Source organism: Parasteatoda tepidariorum, chromosome 10 (genome assembly GCF_043381705.1).
Source record: "Parasteatoda tepidariorum isolate YZ-2023 chromosome 10, CAS_Ptep_4.0, whole genome shotgun sequence".
NCBI classification, from domain to species: Eukaryota; Metazoa; Arthropoda; class Arachnida; order Araneae; family Theridiidae; genus Parasteatoda; species Parasteatoda tepidariorum.
This window is the reverse complement of record NC_092213.1, coordinates 2,589,235-2,610,085: the sequence shown is the minus strand read 5'-3', so window position 1 is coordinate 2,610,085 and position 20,851 is coordinate 2,589,235. Positions and strand designations below refer to the sequence as shown.

General features: G+C 32.5%; 1 protein-coding gene across 11 annotated transcripts in view; it reads left to right on the top strand.

The window, feature by feature from the left end:
* The window catches only part of LOC107436973 (uncharacterized), a 264,017-nt gene that overhangs the window by 202,400 nt on the left and 40,766 nt on the right, over window positions 1-20,851 (top strand). For all 11 annotated transcript variants that reach the window (XR_011637864.1, XR_011637865.1, XR_006225062.2 and 8 more), the window contains exons 15-17: window positions 4,273-4,459; window positions 8,428-8,690; window positions 18,382-18,506. Coding sequence is in view for 3 of the 11 variants with exons in the window: in XM_043041297.2 (XP_042897231.1) it covers window positions 4,273-4,459; window positions 8,428-8,690; window positions 18,382-18,506 (575 nt within the window). In the remaining 8 variants the exon portion in view is untranslated. The remainder of the gene's footprint in view (window positions 1-4,272; window positions 4,460-8,427; window positions 8,691-18,381; window positions 18,507-20,851) is intronic.

The window sequence follows — 20,851 nt, the reverse complement described above, 5'->3', positions numbered from 1 at the left end:
AATATTTACTAAAATTTATTTTTCGCATGAAATGGTCTTAAGATAAACAAATTTTATAATTTTGTGCAAAAATTTTTCAATTTGCTTAAGAAGTTTTCGAGTTATAGTGAAATACGCAAAGAGTTAAATAAACATTAAGAGGTTCAAACTTTCGATCGCTCTCCTGACAAAACTATGGAGCCCATGTTTCTCAGATTGCGGCTACTTCCTATATATCAGAAATACGTATCCGTCAAAAAAAGGTCTGTTTATTCAGAAAAAGTACGTTTTTGTGTCTTTTGTCTGATTCTGTTACTTAAAATGAAGTCTGCACTAATTAATTGGCATATTTGAGTACAACCCTATAAACCATTAAAACTGAGTCCTGGATCGTAAAGATCCGATCATTATATCAAAAGTTATTCAGGGTGGACCAATTCTCTTTTTTTTCTTTCGCTTACTGTACATTCGTGTAACAATGGTGCTTTTCTTCATTAGAACTAGTACCGGGAGGGTTAGGGATATTCCGAAGGAAAAGAAATATCTTATTGATCGTATTTAATACATGTTATAATATGTAAATTTGAGGTAAATTGAGGATCAAGTGATTCTAACTTATATTAAACCTCTACATATACTACAAATGCATTTTATTTGCATCGTTTCTGAAAGAGTTCCTTCATGTGGTCAGTTTTTTTTTATTTTATTCTGCTACGACAGTAACTAAAAATTTTTATCTTAAAATAATGAGACCCTTACAATGACTCAATATGGCTCAAAATATTTTATTCACCTTACAAGGCATTTTTTATCATTAAGCCATAATACCGAAATAAATTATTCACAACAAGAGTTTAGTAAATTTTTAAAAAAATCAACATTTGTAGGTAGGGTAAACTAACCAGTGAAGGAACACTTAAGCTTAGCTTGCCTTTAAAAAAATCACAAAAATTTCAAAATTTGGTAATTTTAGCTAAATGGCAGTGCAAAACATATTTGTTATTAAATGCAAATTACGTAAAAAAATTTAGAGAGCTTACATAATATTGTTTTAAGTTTTTGGTGGTTCTATTAATATGTAATAAGATAACCAAGTGAAGAAACAGTTCTCACCAGTGAATGAACTCTAAATTTTCCAGTGAATGAACACTTAATTTTCAGAATTTTTGATGCTCTTTTGGAATTCATAGGCCATACAAATGTCTAACAACAAGGATTTTTTCTTGAAATTATAACATCTAACCACAGCTAACGTGGAAAATTTTACTTTTTTTTTTCATTCATAAAATGGAGAGTAAAATGGGGTTGAATACCGAATAAAAGTAATTTTCTTTAATTTTCTTTCTCACAGTTTAATAGTCGAGTCTAAATCATGAATGTTTATCATTGTGTAATCCGATGATTTTTTATTACTATTATTTAATCGCGTTTTCGTTTAATCTTTTCCCCATATTTTTTTAAGCTTTTTTTTAATCTTTTTAAGTATTTTTTTCTCTCCATCATACTTTCTTGCCTTAACTCTTTTTACAGCTCTTTGAGTCTCTTTAAATTTTCGTCTTTTCTCTGAAGTTAATGCAAAAGGTAATTTATTTCTTTTTATTTTGATTTGATCTTCCTCTTTTTTCCCAATATTTGGCCAATGTAAATGTATCTTCGAAATATCTTCTGATTTTCCAGTACTATTTCCAGAATTTCTCACTGGATAATTGATGGGATAAAGGTGTTTCGAAGTTTGAGAAAAATCCATCTCTCATTCATTTATATCTAGTGGGTCTTCAGCAGCACTTACCATTTTTTGTCTTATAATAGAACGAATTGCTTTTGCAACTAACAATGCCTCAAGAGGACTTATATCAAAATCAGTTTTCAAGATACATTCATTATCAATGTTAGTTCTTTCAGCTTCAGTGCCAAAGTCTGACTTAACCAAATGTTCTTCTTGCAATAAATTCTTCCATATTTAGAAAAGCACAGGCTATTGGATATTTGGGAGATTAGACTCTTCTATCAATGTTCCTTTAAAAATTTGTTACATATCTTGTGAGATTTCATTCTCAAGCTTCGGAAGAATTAGTGCATCGTTAAGCTCGAAGTTCTCGTTTATCGAAATATGTGTTTTGTTGATAAGCTTTCTTGCTCAATAACTCCTTGCGTCTGTCTTGCATGCATTTGTTAAAGTCAACGTTTTCAACATCAAATGGAAACATTTGAAAATTTTATAAAAGCATTTAACTTCATTAGTTGATGTCTCAAAAGCCTATTAAGAAAAGTGTAAAATTACCTCTTCATATTGTTTTACGACTTTTTTTTTCAAGATCTAACTGAAGTTTCATTTAAGAATTCAAAGCTCGAAATACACCTACATCACAAGGCTGGAACACACAAGTAGAATTAGGTAGAAAGTTAAACCAGCGAATTTGTTTTGATAAACAAAACTTACTCAGTTTCAAATTGATATGAGATTTATGCCCATCCAAAAGAAGCAAAATAATTAATGTAATAGAATTTTCTATTAGCCATGGGTAGAAAGAAGCATTTGCAATATATTCGTAAAATGTTGCTGTGGTCATAGATTCACTTCATGAATCCAATGAAGTATATAGCAGGAACTGATTCTGTAATACCTGGAGGAATTCTTCAGTAAAGAAAACTATCGATGGAGGTACTTTTTTCCACTAGCTGAAATGTTAACCAAAACTGTTGTCCGTCCTTTTTCATTCCTAGGAACTATAGAATATAAATCCTTATAATTTTTTGGGCCGAAGATTTTTCCCGTTTAAGTGCAGTATTCAACACCTGAATGCGATCACATTCTAAAAGGATGCCAAGGCTACTTCCCTCCTGAAGATTCCTCTAAAGTTCTTAAAACCACTCTCGAATATTATTCTCAGTTTTAGAAAGGGAAGTTTTGCCTTTTGAAATTATCTACGCATTGCACTGAGTTATCAGTGGATGTCGACTTAAAAAAACTTTATCCATTTTTCACCTGGATGGCTGTCTTCAGATAGATGTTTCCTACTCGTATCCGTCATGACGTTAAAGACCGCATTACGATAATAATTTAGCTAATTATTGTCACAAAACCCAGCAAAAAATGTTCTATTCAAGTTTTTATCAATATATTTATTTAGTTTTCGATGAGTAAACATAGTTTATTAAGCTGTCTAACGTTTGATGGAACTAACCACAACATTTATAAAGATAAATTATAAATAAATTATGATTATAATTCTTTCCATAAATTAAGCAATTAAATTAGCATTTTGAAATGAAATTATTTTAAGAATTATTCATGCAACATTTAACAGAATTTTGAGTGTCCTCTATATCGCAGAACTACTATTTATCTTAGAACCACGCAAAATCATATTTCACACCTACTGTTTATTCACTGGGAAATCTATTCCCAGTGAAGGAACATGCCTGTTCCTTCACTGGTTAGAACTTGTTTTTTGTATTTTTAACATAATTTTGATGTATAATATGACCAAAAGTGCAAGAAAATCAAAAATTTTCTTTTAATTTCATTAACTTGAAAAAATCCCAGTTTAGGAACACTTGTTCATTCATTGGTTTTTCATCGTTTGGTAATCCAGTTAATAAACAACCCCTAATCTCAATACTTGCTTATGAGATGATGCTTAAAATAAATAAAACGTAACTCCAATAACTACATTTTGAATTCTTCTTTTCACAGTGAGGAAAATAGAATTATTGTATGCAATTAATTGCACTTTAAAATAATAAATACAAACAGTGACCTTAAAAGTTTGTCATAGAATCAAGATGCTGAACAGATACTAACAAATTCAAAAAATTTTCCAGAGAAGACTATATGATCAGGCAACCCAATGCATTGTTCGATGACTTCCTATTGTTAGGTAGTAAGCTACTGTTACCAATCAATCTAAGTAGAAAAGTTTAAAATATTAATTTTAAAAAATATTTATCAAATGTTCATTCACTGGGGTGTGTTCCTTCACTGGTGGGTTTACCCTATGTAAATATAAGAAAACTATTTTCGAATCTTTTTATTTTTCATTGATTCTATTCATTGATATTTGCTAAACACTTTCTTCTATTTATTAAAGCTAATCGCACATCATCTAAAATCTTGTAGCATAACATGGCAAAAGCCAAAACCGCGTATTTACCATTTGTCGAATTGTCATATTCGTAATATTAGTCTAGACCCCATCAACATGTTCTTAAACGCAACATTTTGGGACTTCCTTTAACATTGTCTTCTATTTATCTCTTTTGATTGCAACTAAATGAGAATTATTTTTCTAGGCTATGTGAGCCCAGCGTATGGCGACCGCCTTTACACCAGCCCCATTTCTTTGGAGAGTGGAGGGTCGTCGCAGGAGTCGACCCGGGACCAGGACGCTTTGCAGGCCATGGACGTCTACCGCAGCCACCCTTACTCCTCCTCCTCCGCCTACGTATCGCCACATCATTCGAGGTCACTTTCCTCAAGGTAAATTCATCCATCTTCAAATAACAAAATATTTTATCCGGAAAGATATGTCCAGACATTGTTTATCTTGCACGCTATAAATTCAGATTTTGATATTGCAACATATTTAACTAGGAAAATATATCCAACCATCATCTACTTACGTCTATGGACATCTACCGCAACCTCGATTACTCTTCCTTTTCCACCTACGTATCAATTGAGAATCACTTTCCTCAAAGTAAATTCATCAGTCTAATCTTCAAATAACAAAATATTTCAGCCTGAAAAATCTATCCAAACATCGTTTATCTTACGCGCTATAAATTGAGATCTTGATATGATGGCAACAAACTGAAACAAGGAAAATATTTCCAACCATCATCTACTTACATCTATGGGCATCTACCATGACCTAGATTACTCTTCCTCTTCCGCCTGCGTATCATTCGAGAATCACTTTCCTCCATGCAAATTCAACAGTTTAATCTTCAATTAACGATATATTTTTGCCATAAAAGGAAAATTTGTGGAACCATCTTCAATTTTGCATGCTCTCATTTAAGATCTTAGTATCCCATCAATACATTTTAGATAGAAATATATACACTGTAGCTGCAGTACTTTGTACAACTAAATAAGATACTTTTCACAACACTTAAATATTTACTTTATTTTCTTCATATATAGACAGAACAGTCGGCAAAGAATTCTGCTAGGTTAAAAACATTTCACTGAAAAAGGAAAACGAATTCTAAAAGAAATAAAAAATAAACAACTTAAAAAATAAAAGTGCTGTTGTCAGCCATAGAATTTTTTGAAAGTTAACTTAGCAACATAAATCAAAATGACATACAAGTGTAGGTAGATCGCAAAATTATGATAACTGAATGCTTGACGTAACAGTAGCATCGTCTAATCTTGCATGCTATCATTTTAGATCTTGATATCATAGCGCTGGTTAAAGTTTAGAAAATGTATCCAACTATCATTCATTTTGAAGCTCAAATCAAGTGCAGAAAGTGACATTCGATTCTCTAGATGAGAATCTCCCTCAGTGACTATAAAACGCCAAAAAGGTGTTTAGGCAATGATAAAGATTCTTGTCTGGTCAAATCAAAATTATAGTACGTGTATTTCTATACTTGTCTTTCACTATCTAGCAAAGAGTATGCCATATTCTTATGGACATCATTTATTTTGTTTGCTACCATTTCTTTATTATAATAAAGAAATTGTATTGTATTGTATTATAGTAAAGAAATACATCTTATTCAAGAAAATGTATCCAAGCATGTTTTTTTGCATGATAACCAATTTAAAAGTTTTTATTATTATAGCAAAATATTTAAGCCGATAGAATGTATCCGAATATCCTCTATTTTGCATGAAATAATTTTCGGAGATCTTAATATCATAGCAAAATATTTTATCTTGAAAATATATCCAACCATCGTTTATCTTACATACTATCATTTCAGGAGTTTTTATAACACTAGAAAAATATTGAGGCCAGGAAAATATATCTATGGGATGTCTTGCGGGATATCAGTTCAAGGGATCTGATTAAAATAGCAAAATATTTAAGCAAGGAAAATATACAAATCCGATTATCCTTCTTCTTTTGTTATATCATTTTAGTATATCATAGCAAAATATTTTAGTAAGAAAAAATGTCTTTTGTCTTGCCTGCTAACATTCTATTTGATTTGTTAAATTAAAATATAAGCTGTGATTGTATCAAATTTGTTTACTACTAAATTTTGTCCGAGTGGTCAGCTGTCTCCTTTTTCTTATAAAGTCACAGATCATTATAAAGCCTCATAACAGAGCCGCGATGGCTCAGGGAATAAAGCGTTCACCTCCCAAAAAGGTGGTCCGGGTTCGATACCCAGCGATGGCTGGTCGATACGAATCCGCATCCGGCTTGCACCGACCACAGTCCTGACGTGAAATAGCCGCAGTGGTAGACGGATCATTGGTTAGAGTCCCCTTGGCATCAGGCAAACCGTGGGAGCATACTGTTTATTAAAATAAACTTATAATAAAACAAAAATGGTTGCTAAAATAAGAAAATTTAACTTTGGTTCTATCTTTATAGAATACCATTCTTCAATGATAAATTATAGTATAACCACCTGCACACGGCTGGCAATGAACATGTTAAACGAAGTAATATGCTTTTGCTTAAAATTCATATTCATTTTAAGCTCGGCAAATTAATTTTGTTGCTTTGCTTAAATTTGAAGTGCCCCACACCACTGGTTGAATAGCTGAATTCAACAAAATAACTGCTGGCAGCAACGTTAAATCTGCCGTGGCTGAAAGTCCTCTCGTTGACTGAAGTTCAGAGAAAGGGGTACCAGCACAGGCGTTGTCTACGTCATCTGACCAGAGTCAAAATTACCTGGTATTCTAGCCAACGTGGTCGTTAAAAGATAGAACACTAAAAATAAGGCTAAGTGCTTAGCCATGTTTGAGTGACGAAGTGCGTAACTGATCTATAAATGCTAAATGAAAATTAACATAAATTTGAAAATGCACTGTTCAGATGCCAAAACTAGTTTCTGTAAATGATACGAAAAATCCTCTCTTCTCCTTAACCAAGTAATAAAAATCTTAAACCAACTTTTTTGTTACTTTAGATTGGCATCATTCCATTTGAACTGAATATCAGTTAAACTTCTGCCAGTGCTTGTTAGCTTTGAAGTTGAAAGAAAAGAAAGAAAACCCTTTACTACCCTCGTTATTCATTAAGTCAGTTTCATAAGAAACAATTGTAAACGGCCTCTTTTCAGCTTCTTAATTAACCTGTAATGTCCCCAAACTGATTCGTCTTGAGTTACTTAAATGCGAAATTAATTATGAAAACTCTCAAGAAACTTGCTTACGTGGCTAAACTTTAACAAAACACCTGTACAACCTTACACAATAGCTAAACCCGTCTGGTCCTGAACTTGTATCATAAATTAATCCTTTTGACTGTTGTCAGCTGAGAAAATAGTCTTTCCGCGATGAGCTAAAGATGGCGCTGTTGCGTGTTTAATTATTACATTGTAGTTCTTCCTCTTCGTTGAGCATTATTGTCTCTCTTCTCCTCTCTAATATGAGAAATGACGTCTAGAGATGTGTTTCATATGAGGTCGTTGAATATTTTAACAAAGGGTCATAGTCAATGCTTTAACGATGAAAGTAAAACTATTTTCCGTTCAACTAGTGAACAAATAAATACTTTTTTTAATGAAATGTATATACACCATAGACTAATATATATTTCAATTTGTAAAAGGCGTTGAATAGCTGAGTCATATTTAGACTTGTGATAGTCACTATTTAACTCTATAGTTCATAATTTTTAACCCAACCCAGAATACAAGAGAACTTTTAGATCAAGCAGTTGGACAAGCTTTATGGAGGACGTTCTGATGGACCCGCATGATGTTTTCATGGGAAGGAAAACCACAAAAATCTTTCTAATTTAACTAAATAGAAAGACAATTCTAACACATGATAAGTTTACCATTAAGGATATTTTAAGTCAGCACTGCGGTCGGTGGGGACCGTGGTAAAACCATCACTGGGGTTCGTATCTAGGTCACCTAATTGGCAGGCGATTGCTCTATTCTCTAATTCGCCACGCCTGTTGTTGGCTGATTGCATAATACGGCTCTTTACAAACTGCTGTTATCATTTTGCAATGCACCTCGCTAACTACAAAACTCTAATCAGCTAGGTAATTTCATTAGAAGCCCAGGCGTCTTCGTTACTTTACGAATTAGTTAGTTTAAATGAACTAAAACTTTAATGGGGCATATTTCACTCGGGGAGGGGCAGAAATTATCGCTAATTTGTACCTTATCCAAGATTTTCAACCAAGCTCTTTAGTTTAAACTTAATTTTGAGTTAAAAGAGTTTTACAGATGCGTGCTTCCCTTTTTTATTAATATATATACTATATATATATATGGAGTTTGTTCAATTTTTTTCAGATATGATGGGGTTAGTCGTTCTCATAGCCAGCCCTGGCAGTACGAATACGGATATTTGGAGGATGACCCCTTAGATCCCCTTAATGACCCATTCTACGATTACTCACCCCCGGTGACAGACTCCGAGGCGGATCTAGCGCCCATGCCTCTGCTACCAGATATGCCTACCCGGTCTCGGAAACTTCTGCAAGACCTAGGCAGCACACCACTGCACCATCAGCCTTACAGTGATCCACCCTCCAAACAGCACTACTCCAGATCAGGTAACGTAATAAAATATTAATCATGTGTGACATAAAATACTGCTGACCCTAAATTTGCTGTCAGTCCCCACCGTAAGACATAAAGATCTCTTATAAGACGTAAGATATGCAGGTCTTATTAAAGAAATAAAATATAAAGATCTTATGGTAAGATCTGAGATATTAAAATATTATTGAACGACGTAAGATAAATGGATCTTATTGTTAGATGCAAGAGATAAAGAACTTATTGAAGGACATAAAATATAAAGATCTTATTGAAAAACGTAGGAGATAAAGAAGAGCTTACGGAAAAAAACATTTCATGTGGTATTTTGAAAACAATCGAATTCCCAAATTTAAGAAGTTATGTTCTCATGTAAGTATTGAGCCATAATGTGATTTACCATATCTTTGAATCAAAAGGTTTCAAAAATATCCCAATTTGCATTTTTTATATGGGTGTTAGATATTAGTGATAGTAGATTTCATTCGTGCAATAAATTCAAATGTGAGAACCTGGGCCTTTTATGACTTTTTAAATTAATCACTTTGTTTCTTATCCCATTTAAAATTATCACTGATGATGAACACCACATCCAAATATTTCTAATGCATATTATTCATTATTGTTTTTGTTCAAAGCATTTGAATATGCAAGAAGTATACATAAACACATAGCGTTATACCATTTAATTTTTCAAAAAAAGTATTTTGACGACAATTTTTATCTAAAAATCATAAACCAAAAAACGTAAAACAAAGAATTCTTAGGATAAAAAAAACGATTTTAAAAATTCCTCATATTGAAATAAAAAAACTGTCATATTGTTTCTTTTTTTCCTTCTTATAGTTCTTAGTCAGACGTAAAACCATTCTGTAGAGAACTATCGTCAAATAAGAAAAAAAAATTTACAAGCAAATTTTTTATTATGAAAATCATAACACTCACCTTCTTTATAAATCCGGAGAATTCCAAATGAAATATTCATCATTTGAAAATTTGATTTTCAAATAATATTTACATAGATTATTCCTTCATTACTTTTAGATAACATACTATGCATCAAAATTTTATAATTGTATGATCTCGATATGAATTTCAATAACGTAGCTTGAAAACAGAATAGCTGAATTCTAGTTGAAATTATTCTTTCAAAACTAAAAAATTATTACCGAGAAAACGATAAAAATTTATTAATAATCAGCACAAATGATACTATTTCAAGTAATTCGGAGGATTCTTTATTGTTGTTTTCCGAATTATATAGATACAGAAATATTTACTATTCTATAAAGAAGAAGAATATTCCATAACTATTACAGATCTGTACGTTCTGAATTCACATTTATTCATTGAAATGACGAAAGCAATGTTGACTCAACTTTAATTTGTAATGAATTTAAGACAGAAAAAATTATTTTACCGTAATACACACGCTTGTAGCAGCAAGTCATCATGAAATCCGAAGTTATGTTGTTGGTAATAGAAAGGTAAAAATTATTGAGAAATTATTCTTCAAATGCTTGGCGTGTTCTGCTTCAATGTTTGGCATGTTCTGGTTAGTTTTTTCAAGTTCTTCTACCGTTTCCTTAGGGAAATTTTGCTTCTTATTTGCTGCTAAGAAAATGGCGTTCGTCATTGCCAATGGTTATGATTGAATTAATGCCCGAAATTTTCAGGCTCCCGCTAGAGAGCGTACTCGAACGTTGCGATCGCGAATTGTGAAAAATGTTTAATAAAAATAAAGGCAAAAGCAAATTTCATTCAAATTGCACGTTTTCAACAATTATTTATATTTAGTATGCAATTTTAGGTTACATTTTACACCCCGATCGGTTCGTCCAGAACAGCCTTCGATGCAGAAGTATCGGCAATAAGCATTGCTCTATCACAACTTCAGAATCACCTTGAGAAATTCAATAACATAGTCATCCTCTCTGACTCCAAAGCCGCACTCCAAGCTATTGCTTCCTCCGAAGTCCCCGCATCTGCCGACATTTCACATTGTCGTCAAGCCCTTCACAGGCTTGACCAACACTACAAAAATGTCGCCATGCAATGGGTACCAGCGCACTGTGGACTTCAAGGTAACGAAACTGCAGATTTCTTGGCCAAAAAAGCCGCCAAGATTCTACAAATATCTCTTAAGCCAGTTCCTTTCTACACCGCAAAAAGGCTAATAAAAATCTCTCTTCGAACAGCATTTGAGGCAAAACTCCAAGAAGCAAATAAAGATAAGGACTGGCTGTAAGGAATTAAAGATATTCCGTCATGGCCAGGAGAAAAATCTGTAGCCCTTTTTCGCCTTGCCACTGGCCATGACTGTTTATCAAAACACCTATACAGAATCAAAATCTTTTCAAGCCCCTTTTGTCCATTATGTAACCTGCAAGAAGAAATGGACGCTAACCATCTGAGACGTTGCTCTGCACTTCCTCCTGGGCTCTTGTGGGAACGTTATTGGCAGGCGAGATACATTTTTAATGACCTATAGACTCTTTCTTTATGTAGTTCTCTTTATGTAGAGATGCAAGAATGAAAATCAATCAAGAACGCACTTCACTATTCAGACGCTGCCAATACTCTGATTTGAATCTCAGTACATTTCACAATGATNCATGTAAGTATTGAGCCATAATGTGATTTACCATATCTTTGAATCAAAAGGTTTAAAAAATATCCCAATTTACATCTTTTATATGGATGTTAGATATTAGTGATAGTAGATTTCATTCGTGCAATAAATTCAAATGTGAGAACCTGGGCCTTTTATGACTTTTTAAATTAATCACTTTGTTTCTTATCCCATTTAAAATTATCACTGATGATGAACACCACATCCAAATATTTCTAATGCATATTATTCATTATTGTTTTTGTTCAAAGCATTATTTTTAAATCATTATTTCATCAATATCGCCGCCTGAAAAGCCCCGTTAATTAAATGGAGACATGTGCGCGTTAAATCTGTCGGAGTCACTAAGTCCTCCAAGTTCCCATAACAAATCAATACCTCTAGGGATACTGAATTGGAGATGGGTCCTTCTCTGGTTCAGGTCAAAATGGAATGAGACACGTGTTTGGGGCTGAAATCGTATTCCTGGCCATGGGTGGTCCCTCAGAAAAACAAGAAATGAATCCTCTGCCTTCAATTCACTTGGTTTCTCAAGCATTCTTTCTGCCATAGTCAATAGAAACAAAGAAACATTTTCATTTATTTTCAGTAAGTATTTCTTTCGAAATAAAAGTTACCTTAACCCAGGGGTTCCCAAACTTTTCCAGATTTGGGCACTCCTACAAAATCACATAATATTTGACACTGGTATAATATTTCATACTTACATTAATATATGTTTCATATGTGCAAGACTATAAAACTAAAATTAAAGTAGGTGGTGATAATATAAGCATAACTAACGCAAACTATACATAAAATTCACTCAAATACTTTTTAATTAAAAGTTATTAATCTATATATATAAAAATGAATGTGTTCCTTCCTGCCTGCCTGCTTGCCTGCCTGTCTGTCTGCCCTTCATAGACTCCTAAACCATCCGACAGAAAGCTATGAAACTTGGCATACAGATAGTTCAAAGCACGAGGAAGGTCACTGTCAACATTAGAACATTCTGCGACAAAGCGTTCCAGCGGTATCAACGAAAATAGAAATGGAATTTTCTGATTGGTTAAAAGTTAGCCATTGACCCATTGTTTTAAATTTTGCTATAAGCGATTCAGTTCTCAAATATCTTGAAGATGACAACAGTGATATTTTCTATCTTATAGCTCTATTCATTTAGAAAAGTAAATTACATATACTTTAGAATTTAATTATAATTGGGTATAATATGAAAAAAACACAACTACTTCGATTTAGTAGGAACAACATATGACGCAATGCTAAACGAATGGAATTTAGTTGTTGTTTATTTAGTTATTGTTATTAGTAGTTGTTGTTATTTGTTTTAGTTGTTGTTGTTCATTTAGTTGTATTTAGTTTCAATAACTTTTCTTTATAATGCAATAAAATCTGGCGAGCAGCTATTTAAACCATCGAACACTTCGTTTGTTTATTTGTGGCTTGAAGTTAGGCTCGCAGAAAATGCCGTTCATGGGTTAAATTTAGTAGGAACAACACAACCTGTGACGTAGGCTATGTTATACCCAATTCGCGCAAGATTCTTTATGTCAGGTGAGCACAAGCACGTGAACTCAACGAGAATAGATTTCGTAACTATTGGTTTCATCACGGATTTAGTATTCGCGATTCCTATGAACATTAGTAGGCGTTGTTGTATGAGACGAATACCTGCGTTTTCTATAAGAACAGTCATTCAGTTACTCTGGAGACGTCTTTAATGTAGCGTGTAGCATTGTAACGATCCTTCTTTATTGTGGCTTATTAAACTTAAAAAAAGAAAAATGTTTAATAATCTTTTTTATGCAAGCGAAAGCAAAATGGTATCTCTTTTTTTAGAGAAGGAACATCCAAAACACATCGGAAAAAATATTTGTAAATAAACAGAAAAAAATATGCATCTTCTTATAAGAGTTAAAACCTAATGCCAGAGAAGTAGTTTTACTAAATTTAATGATATAACATGAAAGACCTATTTAAACCTTACATTCCATAGTTTTAAGAATCATATTACTTCAAAAATTAAAATAAACAAAAAGTATACGAAAGCATCATAATTTTATGAAATTTAACTTTGTAAAAAAAAGTTTTTTGGCAACAATATTTATCAAAAAATTTCAAGTTTCAATAAAAATCATTATTTCGAAACTAAAAGACGTAAAATAAAGAATAAAAAAAAATTTCTTTTTTGTCGCCATTTTTTAGTGCTACGAAAATTCGTCCTTGGGATTTACCATAAACAAAACCAGATGCAATTTTATTTTTTCAGGAGCGAAATATTTTACCAAAAAAGCGAAAATGTACCAATTCCCATGACATGAAACTTTATCTTGGTAAACGTACGTTTTGGAAATGTTATCTCATTTGAAATCCTATTTATTAGCGTTAATATGGCGACATCATCAGGTGAACGAAAGTAGGGTTTGTTTTGAATCTGTGTTAAACTTTATATCTGCCCATTTTTCACCGAAAACCGATTGACTACTTTGATTTTAAATAAAGTGTTTTATTTTATGATTTGTCGCAAAAATTTTAGGTGCAGATTGGCGGCACTTAAAAACTGCCAAATCTGTAGCAGCGGTGGCGTTAAGACATAAGCACCGAATTTTTATTCCATACTTTTCTGAATCATATTACTTCAAACATTTGAATATACAAGAAGTATACATAAACACATAATGTTATACCATTTAATTTTTCAAAAAAATTATTTTGACGACAATTTTTATCTAAAAATCATAAACCAAAAAACGTAAAACAAAGAATTCTTAGGATAAAAAAAAAACGATTTTAAAAATTCCTCATATTGAAATAAAAAAACTGTCATATTGTTTCCTTTTTTCATTTTTATAGTTCTTAGTCAGACGTAAAACCATTCTGTGGAGAACTATTGTCAAATAAGAAAAAAAAATTACAAGCAAATTTTTTATTATGAAAATCATAACACTCACCTTCTTTATAAATCCGGAGAATTCCAAATGAAATATTCATCGTTTGAAAATTTTATTTTCAAATAATATCTACATAGATTATTCCTTCATTACTTTTAGGTAACAATAAATCAAAATTTAATAATTGCATGATCTCGATAGGAATTTCAATAACGTAGCTTGAAAACAGAATAGCTGAATTCTAGTTGAAATTATTCTTTCAAAACTAAAAAATTATTACCAAGAAAACGATAAAAATTTATTAATAATCAGCACAAATGATACTATTTAATTTAAGTAATTCGGAGGATTCTTTATTGTTGTTTTCCGAATTACATAGATTCAGAAATATTTACTATTCTATAAAGAAGAAGAATATTCTATAACTATTACAGATCTGTACGTTCTGAATTCACATTTATTCATTGAAATGACGAGAGCAATGTTGACTCCACTTTAATTTGTAATGAATTTAAGACAGAAAAAATAATTTTACCGTAATACACACATCTGTAACAGCAAGTCATCATGAAATCCGAAGTTATGTTGTTGGTAATAGAAAGGTAAAAATTACTGAGAAATTATTCTTCAAATGCTTGGCGTGTTCTGCTTCAATGTTTGACATGTTCTGGTTAGTTTTTTCAAGTTCTTCTACCGTTTCCTTAGGGAAATTTTGCTTCTTATTTGCTGCTAAGAAAATGGCGTCCGTCATTGCCAATGGTTATGATTGAATTAATGCCCGATATTTTCAGGCTTCCGTTAGAGGGCGGCGTACTCGAATGTTGCGATCGCAAGTTGTGAAAAATGTTTAATAAAAATAAAGGCAAAAGCAAATGTCATTCAAATTGCACGTTTTCAACAATTATTTATATTTAGTATGCAATTTTAGGTTACATTTTACACCCCGTTCGGTTCGTCCAGAACAGCCTTCGATGCAGAAGTATCGGCAATAAGCGTTGCTCTATCACAACTTCAGAATCACCTTGAGAAATTCGATAACATAGTCATCCTCTCTGACTCCAAAGCCGCACTCCAAGCTACTGCTTCCTCCCAAGCCCCCGCATCTGCCGACATTTTACATTGTCGTCAAGCCCTTCACAGGCTTGACCAACACTACAAAAATTTCGCCATGCAATGGGTACCAGCGCACTGTGGACTTCAAGGTAACGAAACTGCAGATTTCTTGGCCAAAAAAGCCGCCAAGATTTTACAAATATCTCTTAAGCCAGTTCCTTTCTACACCGCAAAAAGGCTAATAAAAATCTCTCTTCGAACAACATTTGAGGCAAAACTCCAAGAAGCAAATAAAGATAAGGACTGACTGTAAGGAATTAAAGATATTCCGTCATGGCCAGGAGAAAAATCTGTGGCTCTTTTTCGCCTTGCCACTGGCCATGACTGTTTATCAAAACACTTATACAGAATCAAAATCTTTTCAAGCCCCTTTTGTCCATTATGTAACCTGCAAGAAGAAATGGACGCTAACCATCTGATACGTTGCTCTGCACTTCCTCCTGGGCTCTTGTGGGAACGTTATTGGCAGGCGAGATACTTTTTTAATGACCTATAGACTCTTTATGTAGTTCTTGTTTCCGTTTTTGTTCTTTCTCTGTATTGTTCTCAGCAACAAATTTGTCTTTCATGTCTGCCATTGTAGATAAAAAAAATAAAAAATTAGGTTAGCACAAGTAAATATAGTTTTTGAAGGTTTCATTGCTGACAGTTGTCATTTGAAAACTATCAGATTGTTTATTATTACAAAGTTTTCGAATTCACATTCATTTTATTTCTTTCATTTAAGAAATAGATTTTTGTTTTAAATTTTATCATTATTATATTTCTTATTTATTTCATTTTTATTGCTTTTTTTATTATCTAAAATAAATATGTGAATTTTCGATTTAGCAAATTCGCGACAGCTGTCAACTTTTACATTTCTTTTTGTTTGAGAGAGAATATTTGCAAAAATATGCAGCCTAAACGAATCGTTCTTAGTCATCTCAAGCACGCAAAAAGAGAACTACCCGTGCTTCAGATACATCGGAGCAACGGGAAAAAAGACTTGAAACTAATCAAGAATCGAGTCTGAGCAACTGGAGCAAAGACTGTTAACAAATCGACTACGCACTGCTCAAGTCCGTTCGTTGAAAACATCAGAGCAACGCGAAAGAAGACTATTAACGAATCAACTACTACTATTCAAGCCCGTTCATTGGAAACATCAGAGCAACGCGAAAGAAGACTATTAACGAATCAACTACTACTATTCAAGCCCGTTCGTTGGAAACATCAGAGCAACGCGAAAGAAGACTGTTAACGAATCAACTACGCACTACTCTAGCCCGTTCGTCGGAAGTATCAGAGCAACGAGATGCAAGAATGAAAATCAATTAAGAACGCACTTCACTATTCAGACGCTGCCAATACTCTGATTTGAATCTCAGTACATTTCACTATAATGATCCGACAACCAACTATAGTCTTCACCCAACCGTCATCATCGAAAAAATGGATCAATTATGCATGTTTTGTAGTACACTCAAATTTAAGAATGAAACAGCTGAAATTTGCTGTTCTGGAGGCAAAGTGAAACTAACAGATTTAACGTCTCCAGCCGAGCCATTATAAACGGTGTTATCGGGTCAAGCAAATCAATAGAAACTTTTCTTGGCGAATATATGTTGGTACGTTCGTGTTTCCAAATGACTTCATTCTTTGCTACAAGTATCGGTGTGCATATGGGCAGCCAGATTCATTTATTACATTCACATGGAACCCTACTTGAGCTAAAATTAAGGAGCTTTTGTAGCCTACTCAAACATCATCGGATCTTCATGATGCATTACCGCACGTGACTTAAAACAAATATTAGGCTCTATACTTGGTTTTATTGCGAAGCGTCATGTTTTTGGGGTGACACGGTGTTTGATGTATTCTATTGAATGGCAAAAAAAGAGAATTGCCACATGATTTGGCTAATTGAAAAAATCACACCATGACAAATTGGTCAGCTCATATCAGCAGAAATACCTGATGTCGCCATTGATCCAGACTTTTTTCAGATCATCATCCGAAATATGTTTCATGGTGCGTGTGCATCACCATACATGTCTGTTTGAAAATGCACTAACGATATNAATTGGTCAGCTCATATCAGCAGAAATACCTGATGTCGCCATTGATCCAGACTTTTTTCAGATCATCATCCGAAATATATTTCATGGTCCGTGTGCATCACCATACATGTCTGCTTGAAAGTGCACTAACGATATCCTAGAGAATTAACTGTTGAGACTATCACTGGTTTTTTCACCATTAAATAAAATTCTTATTACAAATCATAATCGCAAATCTCATTTACACACTTAAATACAAAATTAAAATTCAAACTGAAAGCATTGCAACTCAAGAAGGGTACAGCTAGTATAATATAATATACAATATTATAAGTACCTATAAAATAAGAGACAATCTTCCCAGCTTTTTACATAGAACAAGCCTGTCTTACATATATTCAAAGGTTTATGTATTCTACCTTGAAACCCTTTTTTTTCTATAAATTTGTTATACATCGTTTTTAAACGATTAATATTAGATATGGAAACACTGTTTGTGATCAATAACATAATTCAAAATGTTAGATCGACACCGTAAGCTACAGATAGCTGTTTTGTTGAAAACTTTCATACATTTTTTTTTGTTTGATGTTATGATTCAGCGCACTAGTCTTATGATCAATATTATAATTCAAGACGACACTATAAGCTACAGATTATTGATTTGATGAAAATCTTTATACAAATATTCGATATTATGATTCAAAGCGTCTGTCTTGTGATGAATATTAGGATTAAAGACATCAGATTCACACCGTAAGCTACAGATAGTTGTTTTCGTGAAAACCTTTAAGCATTTATTCGATATTATGTGATTCAGCCCACCAGTCTTATGATCAAGACGTCAAATCGGCACTATACGCTACAGATCGTTGTTTTGATACGAAACGTGAAAACTTTAGCAATTCATATTGTGCTATAGAATGCTACAAAGCACCACTCTATTGGACCAGTTTTATGATTCGAAACTTCAGTTCGTTAATGTTTTTGCTGGTGGTTAAAAATTCTTTTTTTTTATCTGCAGGTGGAGTTCCTTACGACGACGACTACGTTGACAGTCGAGAGCCTTTGGATGACGTGCGACGTCATGCACCACATTCACAGTCATCAGGAGATCGTCACCAGTCCACCTACCTGCGGAAAGCTCAAGTAAGAACGTACGCAAACCTATTTTGTTTTTATCTTCACTCTGCACTCTCTTTACTCAGCTTTTAGTGTTTCTTTAGAAGCAGCAACGCTAGATAATATTTTTTGCAAATCTTTCTGGCGTATGTTCCCTAAAGGTGTTCCACGGTACCTTAGAGTTCCGCGAAAAAGTCACTGAGGTTCCATAGGTTCGGAATTTTTTTTAACCAGTTTTGAGTTTTAAAACCTGCAACTATGTTTTTATCCAGCCGATGATCTATAATTTATTAAAAAATATTTCGGTTAATTGTATGAAATTATTTAAATACCGAATATATTCCGAAAAATGAAAAAAGAAATAACAACATTTAAATAAATATTTATACTTTCCAACAACAATATATTGTTTTGAGAAAATACGAAAACGGAAAGCAAATACGAAAAGAATATGCATTTACAAATAATTGCATCATTATTTATCATCGAACTTTACAATTCAAAATAAAATGGCTAAATTGAAGAATAAAGGATCATTTTTCTCTGATTTTTGAAAATTGGAACTATGTTTGCATTCAACCGATGATCTATTACTTATTTAATATTTCGGTTAATTTTATGAAATTATTTAAATACCAAATATATACCAAAAAATGATGCAGTTTCTTCTATATTAATTCGTTGTCTTTTTTTATAGTTCGTATCTTAACAATCGTTAATGAACTTCATTTATAAAGTTGGTGTTCCCCCCAAAATATCATAAAGAGTTCCGCAACCGGAAAAAAAATTGGGAACCACTGGTCTAATCTACAAGCATTGATTAAACTAATACAGATATTCTAAAACGCTGAAATAAAGCATAGTTGATAAATAGAAAACTAGATAATAAAATACGTTAATAAAGAGCCAGCCAAGTTAAATAAACAACAATAAGAATTTAATCTTCGATACAAACATGGTCTGGCAAGGTCAGCTACACTAATTGGTCACAACGTTCCTGCGTGCTACTCTCGAATAAGCTGAAAGTTTTTTTTCTCACTCAGGTTGTTACCCAAGTTCAGTTCTCACCTTTATCAGCGATTGTCATACTCAGTATATAATAACTGACAGTTTTTTAAGTGCCTTAGTATTGAAATCAAGCAATAATTTTAAACTATATGCTGGGAAGAATTATCTGGACTTTAGAACGAACAAATATCTAAAACATTTTAAAAGTTAATTTTTTTTTTAATAAAAACTGCCGATTTTACGACATCTCTCTACCTACATTCAAATTGTCAAAATCAATGAATCATTCTCATTTTTTTACAAATTTGTATGAGATCAGATAACGGAATAGGTTTTTAAATATTAAAAAAATGAAACCGCAAGCGCTTATCATTTTCTGAAAACTATGGATTTTTTTTCACTATTATCGTTTTGCACCCTTTTCAGAATAAACACAGAAGACGCTGGCTAAAGATACATTAAACTTGACAGTCATAACAGCTTTCTAATTCACAGCAGTTATGAAATAGCCTTCGAAATTGCGACGACAGAAAAACAAACGGAAGCTACACTTTTCTTTTTAAAAGGCCTAAATTGTTTTTTCTCACAAAATTATCGAAATTTTGAAAAGATATGTGTGATGATTTGTTTTATTCTGAGTAATTTGTCACCATGTATAGTATAATGCACAGAAAACTTTCAAAGTTACAGCAAAAGTACTAACAATCGCTCACTGGAAACAAAACAAAAAATAATAGACCCATTTTTTAAATTGGGATAGTCTTCAAACTCACGTTTTATCTTTAAAGTTATTTATTCAAAGTTTTGTCTTTAAATATATTTTCCTCAAATCACGTTTTTTATCATTATGCGTGCAAGATTTCTCGATTTATATTTAACCTATAAGTGTAAAGCTTTGTAATTGCTTGGAATTTGACATGTTGATTAAATCATTCCAGTACTTGATAATTGGTAAATATATTACATTTTGTTTTGGTCGAGAAAAAAAGGAAGTTCAATAAAAATCTAAAAAATTAAGCTGTTTTCTTCTTTTTTTTTCTAGTTTAAAAAATCCTTTTCATTTTTCAATTTCTCCGAACTAATATAGCTTTAAAAAGAGCATATTGAACTACCTATTAAAAGTTATTTCAAGTTATTAACGGGAATTTTATGACTATCATGGTGTCCTAGTTAAAAGTTAAATTTTTAAGTTAAAGAAGAAAGTTAAAGAAAGAAAGAAGGAACCTAAAGAAAGTTAAATTTTTAAAGTTCTTTGCATTATCTCACAAATGTGTTGGTATTAAAATAATACCTTTGCTTATGTCCTGTAAAAAATTAAGAATCGAATCCTAAGTTAAATTTTAGATAAATTATAGCTTTTCAAG